This window comes from Mustela nigripes, chromosome 12 (assembly GCF_022355385.1).
Source record: "Mustela nigripes isolate SB6536 chromosome 12, MUSNIG.SB6536, whole genome shotgun sequence".
Taxonomy (NCBI): Eukaryota; Metazoa; Chordata; class Mammalia; order Carnivora; family Mustelidae; genus Mustela; species Mustela nigripes.
Window position 1 is genome coordinate 131,571,485 of NC_081568.1, and position 19,171 is coordinate 131,590,655.

General features: G+C 36.7%; 1 protein-coding gene across 1 annotated transcript in view; it reads left to right on the top strand.

Moving 5' to 3' along the window:
• The first annotated feature begins 5,399 nt into the window (after positions 1-5,399).
• Positions 5,400-19,171, top strand: part of WDR36 (WD repeat domain 36) — a 45,289-nt gene continuing 31,517 nt past the window's right edge. The window contains exons 1-10 of the mRNA XM_059418350.1: positions 5,400-5,704; positions 7,638-7,665; positions 9,651-9,751; positions 11,217-11,334; positions 13,567-13,699; positions 15,155-15,209; positions 16,586-16,718; positions 17,034-17,209; positions 17,631-17,751; positions 18,243-18,308. Coding sequence (XP_059274333.1) covers positions 5,543-5,704; positions 7,638-7,665; positions 9,651-9,751; positions 11,217-11,334; positions 13,567-13,699; positions 15,155-15,209; positions 16,586-16,718; positions 17,034-17,209; positions 17,631-17,751; positions 18,243-18,308 — 1,093 coding nt within the window. The 5' untranslated portion in view covers positions 5,400-5,542. The remainder of the gene's footprint in view (positions 5,705-7,637; positions 7,666-9,650; positions 9,752-11,216; positions 11,335-13,566; positions 13,700-15,154; positions 15,210-16,585; positions 16,719-17,033; positions 17,210-17,630; positions 17,752-18,242; positions 18,309-19,171) is intronic.

Sequence of the window (19,171 nt, forward strand, 5' to 3'; positions counted from 1 at the left end):
ATTCCAGGATCCAGGATAACAAAGCAGCCCTAGCTGCGATATGTCTTCCTCTTGTGGCAGAGAAGAAGAGCGAATGACTTGGCAGAAACATGCAAAGCCCGGGCAAGAGGCAGCGATATAAATCTTGCTGTAGGGAGGTAGCATAAACATTGGGAATCCTGTGACAATACACACAGCTCATTACTCTGGGAGGGAATATGACTGATATAGAAAAGAAGAAACATTTCACACTTTTAGCATTTTATATACAGGGTTTTTTTGTGTGTGAAGCAAATGTTTTTTAAGTACCTCTTTTGTTCCAGGCACTGTTCTGGGCGCTTGTTATGTATCAATGAACAAAAGGAAAAGAAAAAAAAATCTCCATTTTCATCGAACTTACCCACTAAAATATTAAAATAAAATAAAATAAATGTATTAGATAAGCTAATAATATAGTAAGGAGCTCTCTTTCCTTTTGAATTTGAATAAATACTTGCAAGTAATTAGCATCTTAATCACTGTCAAGGCACACCCCAAACATGGCCAGAAATGTGCACTACTATTGAGAAATCTGGGGTAAAAATAAAAGTTCAAGTAAGTACAATATGTCAAGAACCAGATAACAAGCTATCATTCTGTAAGCATCTGCTCTTTAATTACCCCAAACCCCAAGTGTTCAAGACTCTTCTGTGCCAAATACTATAAATCAAGATTTTCTTGATCAAGAATGTACTAGTCAGATGTTCAAGTTAGGTGACATGTTATTCTCATCTATAAAATAAAATGTAACATTTTAGAACTTGGAGAAACTTAAGAGATTATCTACTTAGGCCACTGTTCATTAGATATAATTGGTTAAGACCTTGTCACCATTGTCAGGTACAAATATGGTCATGTGCATTTTTACTTTTTAAATGTCACTTGATCCAAATCTTATTAGGATGTCAAGATTTTTTTTAATAAATAAAAACCATATAGAAACAGAACAATAAGGATAAGCGATTATTTTGTAGGTTGAACTTTGGTCCTTGGTTCTTAGATCGCCACTGTTTTAGTTTATTTTTACATGCTCAGAGTCTATTCCCCAAACCTACATCTTTGGAGGGCATCAGGTTCCAGAGACATGGAGCTACACTATCAGCCATCTCCAGCATTGCAAGGTACTTCTAAGTTCTAATCATATGCCTAGATTCCTCTTCCTGTTATGATTAATTCCTCATTAGAGCCCTCACTCTGTTTTTGACAGCAGACCTCAGAGAGTACTATTTCAATTCAGGTCTCCTGATAACATTTAAATTTTATCTTTATTTACCCAGGGGGCACCTGTACCCATCCAAGTTACTCAAGTCATAGTTGTACTCACCAGAGTCTATAAGGGCTCCTCTTTTCTGAGTTTGAATGTCCCACTGCAGCTTTCACCCAGGGCAATCAAACATACCGACCTCCCTGCTCTATGCCTGATCAAGTCCACTCAGGTTATTTGTTATCACAATAATGAAAAACTGCTCCAAGAATACTCATTGCTGTCTTTGTAGGAAGCCAAACCACGAGCACCAGTTAAAGAGGAAACTCGGGCCTTGAGAAGTTAAGTGATGTGGGTCAAATGGTAGAAAAGGACAACACCTAGTTCAGTATTCTATTGCATTACACAGCCTTTCTCTTGTGATTCAGATGTCCATCTTCTTATAGCTACATCTATGTTTCTAAAGATCTCCTCTATAGGGGTGCCTGGATGGCTCAGTGGGTTAAGCCTCTGCCTTTGGCTCAGGTCATGATCTCAGAGTCCTGGGGGCTCTCTGCTCAGCGGGGAGCCTACTTAACCCTCTCTCTCTGCCTGCCTCTCTGCCTACTTGTGATCTCTATCTATCAAATAAATAAATAAATCTTAAAAAAATAAAAAGATCTCTAGAGCTTATAGAACAAGGCAAAGTCAGTTCATAGAGTTCTCCCTGGCTTCCCTTGTAAAGAATCACTACCATATTGGGGTACCTGGGGTGGCTCAGTGGGTTAAAGACTCTGCCTTCAGCTCAGGTCATGATCCCAGGGTCCTGGGATTGAGCTCTGCATCGGGCTCTCTGCTTGGCAGGGAGCCTGCTTCCTCCTCCCTCTCTGCCTGCCTCTCTGCCTAATTGTGATCTGTCTGTCAAATAAATAAATAAAATATTAAAAAAAAAAAAAGAATCACTACCATATCAACACCATTAGCAAACACTTGAGCCACACTGTTATGCTGGTGCAACACATATCTATATTAAGCACACCTACATTAAATTGATTATTAGTGCCAGGGAATGAAAACTAACATTGCAAGTGAAATTTGGAGTTATGAATAATTTTGCTTTAGTAGGTAATGATGCTTGCTGGTACTATGAGTCAGAACTCAACACCACATTGGCAAAATAAAGTAATATACTGTTCTTAACCGGTGGGTAGGAAAAGAACACCTACTGCAAAAGCAGTTTTCAGTTTTCCATAAGTAGTACTCATTTTAACATTCTTTTAGGGATGCATGGCCAGCTCGGTCAGTTAGGTATCCAGCTTTTGATTTTGGCTCAAGTCATGATCTCAGGGTTGTGAGAGCAAGCATTGCGTCAGGCTCCAAGCTCAGGGCAGAGTCTGCTTAAAATTCTCCTCTCCCTCTGTCCCTCCCCCCAACTCATGCTCCCTTCTCTCTCTCAAATAAATAAATACATATATAAAATAAAATCTTTAAAATATATATAACATTTTTTACTAGAAAAACAGAAATCGTATTCAACTCTTACTCTATTTCTGCAAGTTACATTGAGCTCTATAGGTCCTCTCTGTGTTGCTAATGCTAATGAAACCTCAGAATCTAGCCTTAAAATAAAATAATACAGTATGTTTTTTATATTATCAAAGAAAGCTTAGACAAAGATGAAGGAGCTCTCTCACCCCAGCAGTCATAGAGGAGGAGAAATCATTCTTTGTCATTAATAATCTGATTTGATAAAACATCATATTGTAAATTCTTACAAGAATAATCTGGTTTTCCTATGAAATATTTGAACTTAGGACTCCTTGAGTATCCTCCCAAAGTGGCTGTTGACTGCCTGCAGAGCAAGTGACCAGAAAGGAGCAAATCAAAACCTTCGAAGTCTTTTCCGACCTAGCCGGGTTACACAAATTAGCCCTATTTAGTGTGAGAGGGAATTGACTACAGGAGGTAAGAATTACTGAGGGCCATCCTGGAGGCTGGTGATCACAATACGTGAAGTCACCAACAAAAAAGGTCTTTATCATGTGAACTACTCAGAAACAGTCATATTTAACCCTTTTAAAAAAGTTAGAAATGACAACATGGCACAGCTGTATATTTAATTAACCTGAATATTGTGAATCCCTAGTGTGTTGAATTAAATTGAAAATGATCATTTGTCAATGATCTACTATATCCACATTTTCTTTTATTCTAACTTGTGACTCGTATCCTTAGAGGCAAAAAGACTAAGAGCTTGTTCTTTATCTCCCATCACACATTCACACACTTTGCTGGCAGCTGAATAGCAAGCAACTTAGGGAGGAAAACTCAGTTTCCACCTGGTGGAAAGAATGGAACTTGGGCCAACTGTTAAACTGGAAAACTCACAATCAGCCCTAACCATCCCCCCTTTAAAAGATCACAGCACAATAGCTAGCATGTACATCTACTGCTAATACACTGCTGGATTTTCCATGATGGTTCTAATTTTTAAAACTGAGTATCTGAGTATCAGACAGGCCCAAATTCAAATTGCTGCACTGCCATTAATTAAGTGGACCCTCAACAAGTTAGGTAACAGGTAATCTCAGGTAATTTCAGGTTCCTTATCTAATGTGAATCCAGACGCGTTTTATGGCCCAAGGTTTGGTCTTGAAAGTGTGTTTGCTGGATGCATATTTCTCCTCTCCTCCAGCTTCAGCTCCCCTTCTCATACTTTTTTAGCCTTTGTGCTAGTCTGGATTTGGGCACTAAGTAATCTCAGAACTTTGTACAAACCACTTAACCCGGAATGAAACAGTTTCCTTATTTGTAAAACAGTAATAATAATTTTTGCCCTCAACACCTCACAGCCTTGATTTGAGGATTAAATAATAATTATAATTGATTAAATTATAGTTAGTTTATATTAAATTAAAATTTAATATATTATTAAGTTATTAAAATTGTAAAATCATGGGTGTCAAAGGCTTTGTGAACTGTAAAGTCCTAATTGAAGAAACTTCAATTTTCCTACCAAACTGTTAATTTATGCATAAGTCTTAGTTCTGGATTATAAAAGCAACATCTGCATTACACACAACTTATAAATGTCTATCTAGTAATTAAAATCACTTGTACGCATTTGCAGGACTCAAAGTAAAAAAAAAACATTAAAATTACAATTTTTCACTCTAAGCAAACTCAGTAAAAAACAAAGAAAAAACCTTCGTATTATGGAATATTTCAATTTTATACAGAAGCATAAGGATAATATTATGAACTCTCAAATACGCATTCCCCCAGATTAAACAATTAGCAATCCTGTTTCATCTAAACGCTGCGCCTCATCCCCAATTATTTATTTATTTCTTTATTAAAAAGATTTATTTATGTATTTGATGAGAGAGAGAGAGAGACCATGCAGAGCAGGGTGAGGGACCAAGGGAAAGGGTTAAGCAGACCTCCCACCCCCCCACGCCCGCGAAACGCCCTTTAAGGCAGTGGCTGGATCCCAGTGCCCTGAGATCAGGACTTGTGCCAAAACCAAGAGCCCTGGGCTTTAGCTACTGGGACACCCAGGCGCTCACATCCCCAATTATTTTAAAAAGCAATTCTCCAGATAGAGCGCTACACTTCACTTTTACAGATATATAAAAGATTAAGAATCTTTAAAAGCAAATCACAATACTACTATGACCTATAAAAATTAACAATAATTTGTAATATCAAATACCCAGTGTTCAAATTTTCTCCATTTATAATCACGCGTTTAACTTGATTCCATCTGTGTTAAGACTACATTTAGGGACTCCCGGGAGGCTCAAGCAACTTAGGGAGGCTCTGCCTTCGGCCCAGGTTATGATCTCAGGGTCCTGGGATGCAGCCCCGCATCCGGCTCTCTGCTCAGCAAGGAGCCTGCTCTGTCCTCTCTGCCTGCTTCTCTGCCTACTTCTGATCTCCATCTGTAAAAAAAAAAAAAAAAAAAAAAAAAAAAAGACTACATTTAGCCTCCCTCACCGTTCTGGGTATAGGGCTTCCCGTGTCCCTCCCCTCCCGCAAGGTCCCGCTGAAAACTGATTCCAGTTTATTCCAGCCTCAGCAGCGCTGGGCACTTTAACAAGAGCACTTGGAGACTGCGGTCCGCGGAACCCAAGTCGCGCCTTCCCTGAGAGCTCCGGAGGGAGTTCTTTTTCAATTGCACTAGAGCAGTCTCCGCTAACGCCCTCGGCAGCGGGTACCGGAAGCGCGCTTGTAAGTATGTAGCGCCGGCAAAGTACCGGGCCACGAGAAGCCGTGAAGGTCCTGGTCAGCGCTTTTCCATCGGGACTGGAGTGTAGAGGAACCCGGTCCTTAGTAACGATGGAGCGGGCCTCCGAAGGTCGCACCAGCAGTGCGCTGTTCGCCGGGTTCCGGGCTTTGGGGCTTTTTAGCACTGACATTCCACACGTGGTGCGGTTCAGTGCGCTGAAGCGCCGATTCTACGTGACGACCTGCGTGGGCAAGAGCTTCCACACCTACGACGTGAGTGACTTCTTCCTTCGCCCGCTTCCCAGGAATCCCCCTTCCGAGCCCCCAGCCCTTTCCTGGGAGCAATCCCGCCTTCCTCCCCAGGCCCATCCCAGGGCTTCCCTTTTCTCCCCGTCTCTTCCTTAACCCTTACCTGTCCGGTTTCCCCGCCGCTTCACATCCACGTGCTGCTGCTTCCTTTTGCCCTTGCAGTCCGCGTGGGGCGACTTTCGGAGGCCGCTCGCTAGGGGCAAAGACCAGAAAGCGTTTATTTCAGTTCTGTGGCAGCCTGTTCACTAAATATCTGTTGAAGTTCTCTTGAAGATGTAAATGTGGTTAAGACAAGTCCTAGCCCCCTGAATTCTTAACAAGAAAGGCGTGTAGGTTTCATTGTGCGATTTCTGACCCAGCCTGGATTAGAAAATTAGATTAAAATGCATTGGAAGAACTAGAGGGGTGAGATTAATTGTGATTTGGGAGACGGTCCCCATTTGGTAGCAAACTAGTTTCCTTAAAACTTCCCCGGAGCATCTGTTTCTACCAACATTGAGGGTTTGGCACCGTGCCTCTTCCATCTCAACCTTGCAGCAATTCCTTTCCCTACGAGATAGGTATGGTTTTTTTCGGAGCACCCTTCCGTAAACTAGAAAACAGTTTCTGAAGTTTAAGTTCTTTGCCCAGGTGTTCCTGCCTGTTAGTTGATGGGTTTTCTCCTTTAATTTCTCATCATTGTCATGGTCTTTGGTTGCTGTTTACGTTTCTCCTTTATCTCCAAATCAAGGTATGCTCTGTGAAAGCAAGGACCTTTTCTCGATGTTGAGAATAATAATAATGATTGATTGCTTTTTCAGGAAACCGAACCGTAAAGTTGTATTCTTTGAAGGATTGTGGAAAGCAAATGGGTTATTAGCAAGGATAGGTAGTTGTAGCTGGTTGAGTTAGTGGAAGAGGAAAGTGAAGATCATGCCCGAGGTGGACATGGTGGTGGTGATGGTCGCTAACACTTACTGAGCATTAATTATGACTGGCTCCATTCTATTATATACAAATTTTGCACATTGAATACTCATAATAATCCCATAAAGCAGGTACCAATTTTAATTCTTACTTTGTAGATGAATTTGAGGCAGTGGGTAAGTAGGGTAACCTTGTCACGGTTATACCGCTGGGTCAACTAACTACACCCTGCAAGCCAATCCTGCCCACCATTTGTTTTTGTTTACTCAAAGCATTTTTATTAGTACTCAAAGCATCAGTTACTCAAAGCATTTTTACAGATATATTTGTGTTTATTCTAATAAAACAACCTCCAAGGAAATTTTGCACAATAGTAGGATTCAATATAATTGAATTTTGGCATGGAATGGAAACCTGTGTCTACTTCAACTTAAGAAATAGGATATTTAATTTGATCTCCAAGGGCCTTTTCAGTCTTAGGATTCTTGCATCTCTACAATTTGAATTTCCACTTATACCCCTCTCGGCTCTGTGCTTCAGAGTTGGGTGGCTTTGACATTTTTAAATCATTGGGGGAAAAAATCAAAAGAATGATAATATGCCATGGCATATGAAAATTACATGAAAATCAAATTTCTGTATCCATAAATAAAATTTATTGGAATAGAGTCATACACATTTGTTAATATATGTGTTTATTATATGTTTCCATGTTTTCTTAGCAGTTCAGCAAAGACTACATAGCCTACAAAGCCTGAAAATATTTACTGTATGACTCTTTACAGAAAACATTTGTCTACCCCTTCCATCACTACTCCTGATGAAATAGTTGAAAATATAAGCTTTCCTAATAATGAAAAATGAGGATCAGTAAGTGTCTTTTTAAGGAAAGATAATATAGCAAACTTATGTGTGAGATTATATTCTAATTTTTAGGTGTTAAATGTTCATTAACAAAAGCAATTACAATCTATTTTTTTTTTTTAAACAGGTTCAGAAACTTAGTCTGGTTGCAGTAAGTAAGTGTAAACTTTATGCTGAATTTATGCATTTTAGTATCTTTTAAAAATCTTAAAAATTTTAACATTAAGACTTACAGAGTATATAAGAAATCCGGTGTGTAGTTCTGATAAACTTAAATCGTAAAAAAAAAAAAAGTCCAGGATAGGATCGTATGCTGCATTTTATTGTTGTGTCTTGAGTCTTTTTAAATTTGTGTTTCTCAGCATTGACGCTTTTGAAGAGTTTAGTCTAGTTCTTTTTTAGAATGTCCTTCAGTTGGATTTTTTCTAATGTTTCCTCGTGATTAGATTCAGGTTATATCCCCTATGGGGAGAAAAACAAAGAAATAATGCAGAATTCTCAGTGAATCGTATTAGCAGGTGCATGCCGTTGGTTAGTCCTGGCAGTGAACTTTGATCATTTTATTAAGGTGACATTTATCAGGAGGCTCCATTTTGAAGTTTTACCTGTTATAATTAATAAGTATCTTGTGGTAAGATCCACTGAGACTATGTCAATGTACTATTACTTTTCAGAGTTTTACCCACTGTTTTTATCATTTAGTAATGATTCTTGCCTGAACCAATTATTAGCATGATGACTACCAAATAGTGATTTTTTTTATTCCATCATTCTTTCTACTGTAAGGAAGAGTTTTACCTTTTCGTCCATTTTGATATTTTTTTCTAATGGTAACTGTTTAACAGAATAAAGGACTTGCCAGGATTGAGAGAGCCTAGTTTTACCATCAAATATGGTCATTGTAACAGAAACAGAGGACTTTATTAGTCTCATTAAAAAAAAATTTTAGGGGGCACCTGAGTGGCTCAGTGGATTAAAGCCTCTGCCTTTGGCTCAGGTCTTGATCCTAGGGTCCTGGGATTGAGCCCTGCATCTGGCTCTCTGCTCAGCAGGGAGCCAACTTCCTTTCCTGCCTCTCTGCCTGCCTCTCTGCTTACTTGTAATCTCTGTCTGTCAAATAAATAAAATTAAAAAAAAATTATTTAGGAGATTATAGAATGCAAAAGAAGGCACTATAATGTAAGTCAAATTCAAAGTGAATGATAAACCTATAAAAATAATATTTGGGCAGTGAAATCTTAAAGTGGAATATGTAGCATGAAAAATACTTAAAACAGGTCTCTGTCTTCTAACTCTCCTGCCCCCCCAAAACAGGGAATAAAAAGAAAATGCCAGTGTGACCATGATAGAGAAGAGTGAAGGAATCATATCATATGAGAAATTGGTAGAGATGATGGGCATATTTACCTTGTAGACTGAATAGATACCGTATTTTTCATTTTAAGGGTGAGAATGTAGATTATCAGATGGGTTTTTTCCCTGAGGTTTTTTCAAAGGGTAGAGTTAAATAGGGTCCTTGGTTCTATTAACTTTAAAAATTTTGCTAGAGTTGTTAGTGAGCTTGATATTCATTGAGCTATTTACATGAGGAGTAGGTAACTATCTGCCAGTTTTTTATATTGAGGATTTTATCCAGATAATTTCAAAAAGCTCTTATTTTGGGGTGCCTGGGTAGTTCAGTGGGTTAAACCTCTGCCTTTGGCTCAGGTTATGATCTCAGGGTCCTGGAATTGAGCCCTGCCTCAGGCTGTCTGCTCAGCAGGGAGACTGCTTACCCCTCTCTCTCTGTCTGTCTCTGCCTACTTGTGATCTCTCTCTGTCAAATAAACAAATAAAATCTTAGAAAAAAAAAAAAAGCTCTTCATTTCTACAGGATTATGTTTTTATGTCTGTAAATACCAGATGTTAGTTCTCTTAGGGAAGGTAAAGGTGATTTCATAGTTTTAGTCTGATAGTATTAGATGTATAAAGTAACGTTGATGTCAAATTTATACTGATTCTCAGTTTTTATTTATATATATACACACATATCTACATATTTTTAAATTCTAGCCGTGAAAAATGTTCCATGTATATTGAGGTTTCTATTTGTGCCAAGATCTTAAAATTTCATACTTATTTTCTATTTCCTTTTACCTAGGTAACTCTCTTCCACAGGATATCTGCTGTATGGCAGCTGATGGGAGGCTAGTCTTTGCTGCCTATGGGAATGTTTTCTCTGCATTTGCCCGTAATAAAGAGGTTTGTATCACTGAACTATGTTAATTTGTCTTTGTGGTCAATAGTTGATTGATTGTCATGAAAGTGGAGGGAACTTTATCGTTGCCATTCTTCAGCTGGGACACTCTGGACATGGTGTTTTTTTAATCGTAAACCTTTATGTAGTTTTCTGAAGGAGGAGAAATTGATTTCTCTGAATTCTCAAAATTAGTTAAAACTGGTACTTTAGTTCAGTTTCTTTGTCATGGATGAATATCAGAAATATTTGGGCAACTTCTTCAAAATTTTCTTGTTCAGTTGGCCCCCATCTACTTTGTATATTGGGTTGGGGAAGGATTTTTTTTAAATGCCTTTGAAAATTCTTTCCTGGGAGATTCCTATTTATACCACTGCTTTATGTGAATTGACTTTTTCACTGTGAACAACTCAGTCCATGACTTCTTTTCTTAAGAAGCAAGTGCTTGTTTTCTAGTTTTCTAAGAGAAAACTAGATTCTCTTCTACACTGCTAAGGAAAGGTATTTCTTTGTCCTAATCTATTAGTTCCTTTCTAAGTTTGTTGTAGAACAGCTGATTTGGGAGATGACTTAGCTCTCATGGTCCAGAATGAATGGGAAAGTGGCAGTGGGCCTGCCTAGATAGCCAGGTTATTGAATCACTGTGCTTGTAAAGGCCTGACTTGGACTGACAATTGTTCGCAGAGTCCTGCACCATCACTGTCTATGGCAGAAGAAGGCACTTTACCTGTGAAGTTCTTTAAGGGTACTTGTTTGGATTTTTAGAGAATCCAGGAAAATATCCTTATTGGGTTTTTGTTGTTGTTGTTGTTTGTGTGTTTTTTCAAAATACTTCAGTTTGTAGTTTTCCTGGAAGATACATATATATATAGGGAGAAAGTAAGGGTAGCAAGGCATCAGAAACTTAACTGTAGGAATCTAGGGTCAAGAGGGTAAAGAGAAGAAATAGTGTTTCTGGAGCTTGGTGAGAACTGAAACCATGGGGAGGTCTGTAGTTTTTGAGGGATGTAGCTATTATAAGGATAATGGTCTCTATCAAAACTAAAAGCTATGAGGAGCAAATGCTCTATCTCCCCCATCTCATCTGGAAACCAGCTGGTGATGGCGTCTGTAGAGGGCAGCCTTCTAGAACATAACCACTTTTTTTAGGATGCATAGAGTTGTGCTGGTTGGACTGGGTGAGGGACCCAGTTGTGTGTATGTATCCTCCCTAAGGTCCATTGTAAGGCTGAGTCTCAGAGGTCTCATTTTCTGGGTTTCTAGTCCATGCTTCCTTATTATTGGACTGGTTGGCAGAGCAGGTGGAAATGCCTGATTCTTTGCTGTTTGTTATTTTAACCTTGGTTAATCAAAAGTTGTACTTCTTTTCTCAACATCAGCATCTTTATGATTAGCATGATTTTAGTTAATATGAATAATACATGGTAAATGAATAATAATATAAAATTCTTTTGCACTTTGACATTGTAGGTAGTACACACCTTTAAGGGTCATAAGGCAGAAATCCATCTTTTGCAACCCTTTGGGGATCACATTATTTCTGTTGATACTGACAGCATTCTTATTATTTGGCACATATATTCGGAAGGTAAGAATCAACCAATTTATTGCATTATTTTGGGGGGGTAGATATGTGTAGCTAATATAATTAAATAATTTAATTATTTAATAAATAATTTATTATTTATAATAAATTAATATAATTTAATTTACTATTAAATTTACTAATATAATTTAATAATTAAAAATGTATAAAAACACAACTTCTAGGTCAGGTTTCACATGTAATCAGAAAAAATTTTAGACCCTTTAATATGTATGAGGAAAAAGGTTTAAGTAAAATATGGATAAGCAATTTTAGTCAGCTAGCTGAGCTATTTACAATCTGTTAAATGTGTTTCTCTCTGCTAATAATATTTTACATTGCAGTTCTCCAAGTTCAGTGATAAGCTAAATTTTCTTTATGGAGTGAATTTTGGTATATGTTCTTGGTTTGTATTTTCAACCTTCAGTAAAGGAAATTAGAGTAGTCAACTAAGAACCTGTAATCTGAAGGAAAGTATCCATCCTGTTTCTAAGAATGTAAGTCAGTGTCCTTTAACTGTGATACTCTTATACAGTGGTACTGAGCTGTGTCTCTAGGACTGTCTTAATCTTCAAAGGTTGGGAATTTATACCCAGAATATGCCCCCTCAATAAAAGACTATGGATCTCCCATGAATTCAAGCTCTTATGTGGTTTATCTTTAATCTGTTTACATTTTTTAGCCTACATTTTCTCTTGATTAACTCATTGTTCTATGAGTTATGTTTGTTTTTAGTAAAAATTGCCCTCCTGGAAGTTAATCTATGTTCTTGTTCAAATTAGACCTTTGTTCTGTCTTTGCCCAAGTAAAGGGAGCAGAATTCCTGAAATAGTCATTATGCAGATGGGTGTTAAAAGACTTTAATAAAGTTAGGGAATCTGATTTTTTTTTTTTTTAAAGATTTTATTTATTTATTTGACAGAGAGAGATCACAAGTAGACAGAGAGGCAGGCAGAGAGAGAGAGAGGGAAGCAGGCTCCCCGCAGAGCAGAGAGCCCGATGCGGGACTAGATCCCAGGACCCTGAGATCATGACCTGAGCCGAAGGCAGTGGCTTAACCCACTGAGCCACCCAGGCGCCCAGGGAATCTGATTTTTATAGTCCAGCAGGCTTTCTGTTGTTGCTGGTGCCAGCTTTTTATTGTTGTTACAACAACACATTGAACCTGTCTTTAGGGAGCTGTTTATGTTGTTTAATAAGTAAAATTACTGGTTGCAAATAGAGACAAAGCTCTTTTAAAGTAGGATTTAAGGTTTATATGATTTTCACCTTTTTAAACTGGGTACAGTATATCTCTAGATATACAGAATATACAGTATATCTCCAGGAATGTGTAGCAGTGTGCCACATAGTATGTGAGACTAAAAATTAAGTGAAATTTACCTTGTTTGATATTCAAATTTTGGAGAAAATTTAGTGAAAAATTGTTTACAGGATGCCTGTGTGGCTCAGTGGGTTAAGCATCTGCCTTTGCCTCAAGTCATGATTCCAGGGACCCCGGATTGAGTCCCACTTTGGGCCCCTTCCTCAGCAGGGAGCCTGCTTCTCCCTCTGCCTGCTGCTTCCCGTTTGTGCGTGCTTTCTTTCTCTGACAAATAAATAAAATCTTAAATAAAAAAAAAGAAAAAAATTATTTTCATTATGCATGAACTATGAAGTAGAAAACAAAATTTGCACATAAGAATTTTAGATAAAGGTAAGATTTCAAAAAATGGCTGGGTTTCCTATTCTCTACTCTGCAGGGCTGTAGTTCTTTTTCTTTCCTCTGTTAGAGGTTCTGTGGAAATGTGTGAGAAGCCCTATTTTAGTTTTACCAAGATTTGCCTCTTTTTTACATCTTTGAGTGGTCAGTCATTCATTCTAGAGCTCAGTACAAGCACTTCACTTGGAATATTCATTTTGCCTCTTGGTCAAATTATAAAAATAGTAAGGCTGATTCCTAGAGTCACTTTTCTTTAATAATTAATTTTTTATTCCTGTAATCTAGCAATGAGTGAAATTTTTAATAGTATTGATATTAGAACTCTTAGAAAATTTCTGGCAGTTTAAATTATATTTACAAGTTGCCCCTCATCACATTTGTTTAATTTTTCAAGAAATGGGCATAGGTTAGTATATAAATCTTTGGTTTATATTAGGACATAAATTTTTGATTTGGTAGACTTACTTTAAGGGCTAAATAATATGGGTATATAAAAAATAATTACATATTATTTATAACTTTGACTTTTGCAGAAGAATACCTGCAGTTGACTTTTGATAAATCGGTGTTTAAAATTTCTGCAATTTTGCATCCAAGTACCTACTTGAATAAAATACTTCTCGGCAGTGAACAAGGAAGCCTACAGTTGTGGAATGTAAAATCCAAGTAAGCACTTCATTTAGAATATAACATAGGTGGTTCCCATCTTATCCTTACCTACTGTTCCTAATGCATACTAAGTCTTGCAGTTCTCCCTGCCTTTATATGTTTATTTGGAGGGCTTTCAATATCTGTCTTTGGGGTTGTTCCTCATGGCATGACATGCAAAAGAGCCTGGCACGTGGTCTTGGGATATGGTAGGCAGCTTTATAAATACCCATTTGATGGATATTTATGGCCATCACCGTAATCTATTGTAAAGAATCCATATAGCTATAGAGAAGACTATAGCAAAGTAACATAAGAAAGTAATTATGATGGACAGCATCTAGTTTTCAATAAACTGAAAAGGTAGGAGAAGGCAAAGTAAATCAGTGTTAATTTAGTGCTAGTGTTTAGGAATCATTTTCAGGGTAGAAGTACTTTTATTAGCAACCACAAACTTGATGGACATCTATAATCTTACTAATATAGCTGAAAGGCAAGACAAATGTTAGTTGAACATTTATCTGGAGAAGAAAGTGGCAGCTCAGTCATCTTTATATGGCATTAAAGAGACAAAAATATTTGAACATCCAAATTGTCCTTTTAAAGCCCTTGTAAATTTGAAAAGGAAAATAAGATTATTATTTTTTTTTTTTTTTGGAAAATAAGATTATTAAAGTTTCATCCTAGTTCTCAGTTTTAAATCAGCATTTTCATTCAATTTAACAGATATCATTGACTATTCACTCTGCTTATCTTAGGGATAATGACTAAGAGGTATTTTCTCTGCCCCTAAGCTTATCTATTGAGGCTCTTCATGTGATGTTTACACTATTGTACATTAGTATCCCTTGGATAATCATTGAGTAAATTAATCTGTGCCCACTTAATGAATTTACTATGTGATTTAATATTTTATTGAGTATCATTATAAAAATTTCAGAATCTGTTTCCTCAAGGACTTACCATTTGTGGCTTGATTTCAAAATTTAGAGCAGCATCACTTTTGATTTAATCGTTTTTGACATTAGTATCATAGTAACATTCCCTTCTGTAATATTTTTTAGAGATCTGCCTGCATTCTGTGATGGTTTTTTTATTACAGTTTATAATATAAAATGGTTTTTAGTCATGTGTTTTTCTTTTCTGTTAAAGAGTTGGCATAGTATAGTAATTACTAGCAGCATCAGGCATGGGATCTGGAATTGGTCTGTCTGGGCTCTGAATTATTAGCCATATAACCTTAGCTTAATTGTTCCACATAATTAAGTTTCTTGGTTCCTATATCTGAAAAATGGTGATAATATCTACCTCATGGGATTATTTTGAGTATTAAATAAGTTAATATATGTACTTAAAATAGTGTGGGGCAAAGTAACAACTTAAATGTCTTCTGTTACTATTTCACTTTTTAATATGTAGTTGATTTTGTTTTCCTAAAAAAGTAAAACCTTTCAACTATTTTTCTTCTTGTAGTAAACTACTATATACATTTCAGGGATGGAAAATTGGAGTAACAGCTCTTCAACAGGTTAGTATTTTTCTCTTAAGTCAAAGAAGAAATGAAGTTAGTAGTGTAATCTTTCAATTTCAGGGGTCAACCATATTTTTAGGCTTGAGGACGACAATAATATATAGGACTAATTTATTTTTATAAATATTACCCTACAAAAGAGTGCTTTGGAAATATAATGAAAAATAAATAATGCCTTTCCCTATGAACATTTGTAGAAATCTTTTTGCCTGAAATTATGCTCCGAGCTTATATGGGATTATGTTTACCAATCATTTGCAAGCATGTAGTCCAGTGCCTTGTACAGAGTGGAAATGATGAAGATGAGTTAGTTGTTCAGTAAAGGAGATTTGTAGGTCATACAGAGAAATTTGTCGGAATTTTGAGAGTTGTAGCTTGGAACAATTGGGACCCAAATCCTGATATTTCATCAGCTAGATTCTTCCATAAATATCTGCTTTTGTTTTTATGAGTTTGCAGAACATGTATGAATGAATGAATATATGTTTGCAGAGAATCTTTTGCATATATTGGACACATGAACTTCCAGTGTATCCTTGTCCTTTTAAATATTTATTGCTTATACGTGCCCAGTTTATATTTATTCTTTCATTCTCTCTCACTACCATCAACTTTGCTATGCTTTTGCCTACCCATAAGACCGCAAAGGTATCTGACATTAGATCCCCTGAGGACAAGGAATCATACTTGTTTTAGTTTCCCTAGGGTCTTATACATAATAGTCGCTTGATGAAAATTTAATCAAATGGTTAGCCTGATTCCATTCTGTAATGGTATGGGAGACTGATCTTCTTTGCTAAAATAAAGAAACTTATTGTGGAGCCTATATCTAAGACTGCTGTATAAAATGAAGAGTATATTTCTAGATTATTAGAGCTGAAACAGACTAATTGTAAAACTTTTTTGCCTTTTAGCCTGTTTTATAGGCTCTTCCTGTTTTCCTTGGATAGATACGTAATTCATCATTTTCTTTATACTTGACCTTTTGTGTTGCCATGCATATGGCAAGCCTTTATATATTGTTTTCTACGAGTTGTCTCTATTTTCTGTTTCTGTCCTGTCCGTGATCTGTAGTGATTTCATATATCAGATTCCTTCTCTTTCATGGCCATTTTCTTACCGTGTCAGCTGTGTTTTAGAGTGAGGAGGTTGATGGTGGCTACCACATGTGAAGCAGGGAAGTAACTTGAAAACATCATTCCTAAATACTTATACATGAAATAACAAAGCATGCTGGAATGGTAATACTGTTTTTTTGCTATCCTCAGGAAGATATTCCATTTTTTTGATAACACATAAGTAATGATGCGTAACATCAGGATTATTAAAGTTATTTTGATTAAGAATAAAAAGCTGAATAATTTAATTTTCAGGCACCAGCTGTGGATGTTGTTGCTGTTGGTCTTATGTCAGGTCAGGTTATCATTCACAACATTAAATTTGATGAAACATTAATGAAATTTCATCAAGACTGGGGACCTATTACTTCGATTTCATTTCGCACAGGTAACTTTTAACTTACTTATCAATAAGTATTAAGAAAATTTAAAATGCATTACTTTGAAGTCCATAGAAACTTTCCAAATGGATCTTTGCTTACAATTTAATGTATTTAATAGAAATGACTGAAATACTGCATTACAAATAGCCAGTGGATTATGAATAGATTATTGGAGGATAGTCTTTTTCTAACTTTATCTTTATGGGTTAGAAGGGTAGAGAGAAGAATTGTTAAGTTTGGTAGTTTTATGGTGCATGTTTTGTGTCTTTTTAAGATTTTTGGTGCATGTTTTTCTTAATATATTTTATTTTTGATAACAGATGGTCATCCAATAATGGCAGCTGGAAGCCCGTGTGGCCATATTGGACTCTGGGATCTAGAAGACAAAAAATTAATCAATCAAATGAGAAATGCACATTCTACAGCAATTGCCGGGCTGACATTTCTCCATAGAGAGCCACTTCTTGTCACAAATGGTGCTGATAATGCTCTGAGGGTATTATGATTATCATTGTTACCATTTTCCTGGCTTCTATCATTGGGGTTATTACAAGCAGAGAGCCTGATGCGGGACTTGATCTCAGGACCCTGGGGTCATGACCTGAGCCGAAGGTGGAGGCCTAACCCGCTGAGTCATCCAGATGCCCCTAATCATGTTTTAATGTCTGATTCTGGAACCTAGAAGATGAGAGGAAAATGGGATAAGGTAATGGTATAGATGAAGCAAAGAGCACAGCAGGTTACATGATTGCAGTGAAGGGAGAAAGTTAATAGTTTCTCTTTCCCCAGGCCCCTCTCCAGGGTCAGCAGCTGGCAAGCACCACCTGGTGCCAATTGATATATGTAGAAGATGGTCTCACTGCTTTCAGATTACCTAACACATTGCAAAAGAACCTTATGTTTTTATTTCTTTGCAGATATGGATATTTGATGGTCCCACAGGTGAAGGTCGGCTTTTGAGATTCAGAATGGGACATAGTGCTCCTCTTACCAAAATCAGATATTATGGACAAAACGGACAGCAAATTCTTAGTGCAAGTGAGTTTCCGTTTTGTGCTTTTAGTTTATTCAAGCAAGTATTGAAAGCAGGGTGCTTAATATTTATTAACCTAATTTTTATTAGGTTTGGTATTTACAAATTTTGAATTCAGATACCCCTTAGAGTGATTTGGAAATCTGGGGAAATGAGATTCTTTTTGAATATTTCAGGTAAACATTGTAGATGATATTATCTGCATTTGGAGTGTTATTTTATTTATTGATTCTCAGAGATGGTCAGATTCTGAAACTGCAGCCCTTGACTAGTCTAATAATATGCTGAAAATTATTCATACTTTATTTTGTTCTTTGTTCTTACTAATTGACATTCTATGCACAGGTGAATATGGTAGTTGCAATCCAGCTCTCCTTTTAAAGTATTCCAAATTACAATTTTAAGGTTTTAAGAATCTAATTTTATAAGATCTGTCATTCAAATGATCCATTATTGTGATGAAGTTTAACTAAGTATTTTCTGTCTATATCAACAGGTCAAGATGGAACTCTTCAATCATTTTCCACAATACATGAAAAATTTAACAAGAGTTTAGGACACGGTAGGTCATTTGCAAGGTGAAAATAAAGCTACTGGTCACAAAAGAAATATTTCAAGATACTGTAAGACAACCAGAGGAAGTTTTGTTGATAAATTTCCTTTTTTCATAACTGAAATTAAAAAACCATTGTACAGAAGAGTATAGTAAGATTCTTAAGATCAGTGTTGCTATGGAAGTGATTGAGGTGTTGCTATAAAGTTATTGAAAATAATTAGACATCTTGGGTGGTAAAAACATACTGCTGGCACCCAGAAGACACTGATGATCTCACTGGATCCATATGTAGAGTGCAGGATTTTAAACATGGAAGGGACCTTAGAGGAAGTAGCAAAGTAACCAGTGTCCCATCTTTTTGGAAAAAGGGCTTGTATTATTCTCTGTCCCTTCCCATCATGTCCAGCATTTGAGAGATTTTATATATTAAACAAAAATGTTTTTCAGTTTTATTTATAATTAGTCTTTTTAAGCTGCTGTCCTAGTTGTTATGCATATATATATACTTCAGATGAGTTTTAGGATTTTTTTTTTTTAATTTATTTATTTGAAAGGGAGACCTATAGAGAATATGAGGGAGAAGGAGAAGCAGGCTCCCCACTGAATAGGAGGCCTGAAGTGGGGCTTGATCCCAGGACCCTAGGATCATGATGCCAGCCAAAAGGGGACACTTAACTGACTGAGCCACCCGGGCATGCCTTTTTGGATCATTGTTTAATCAGCATCCAAAGTGATAACTGAAATGCACAGAAGAGATTGATATTTGTAAGATAATCTTCACATCTAGGGATATGATATATCCTCATTAAGTTGTATTTCAGTGAAGTTTTTTTTAGTTTTCCTCCTACTGTTCCTACATATTTGAGATT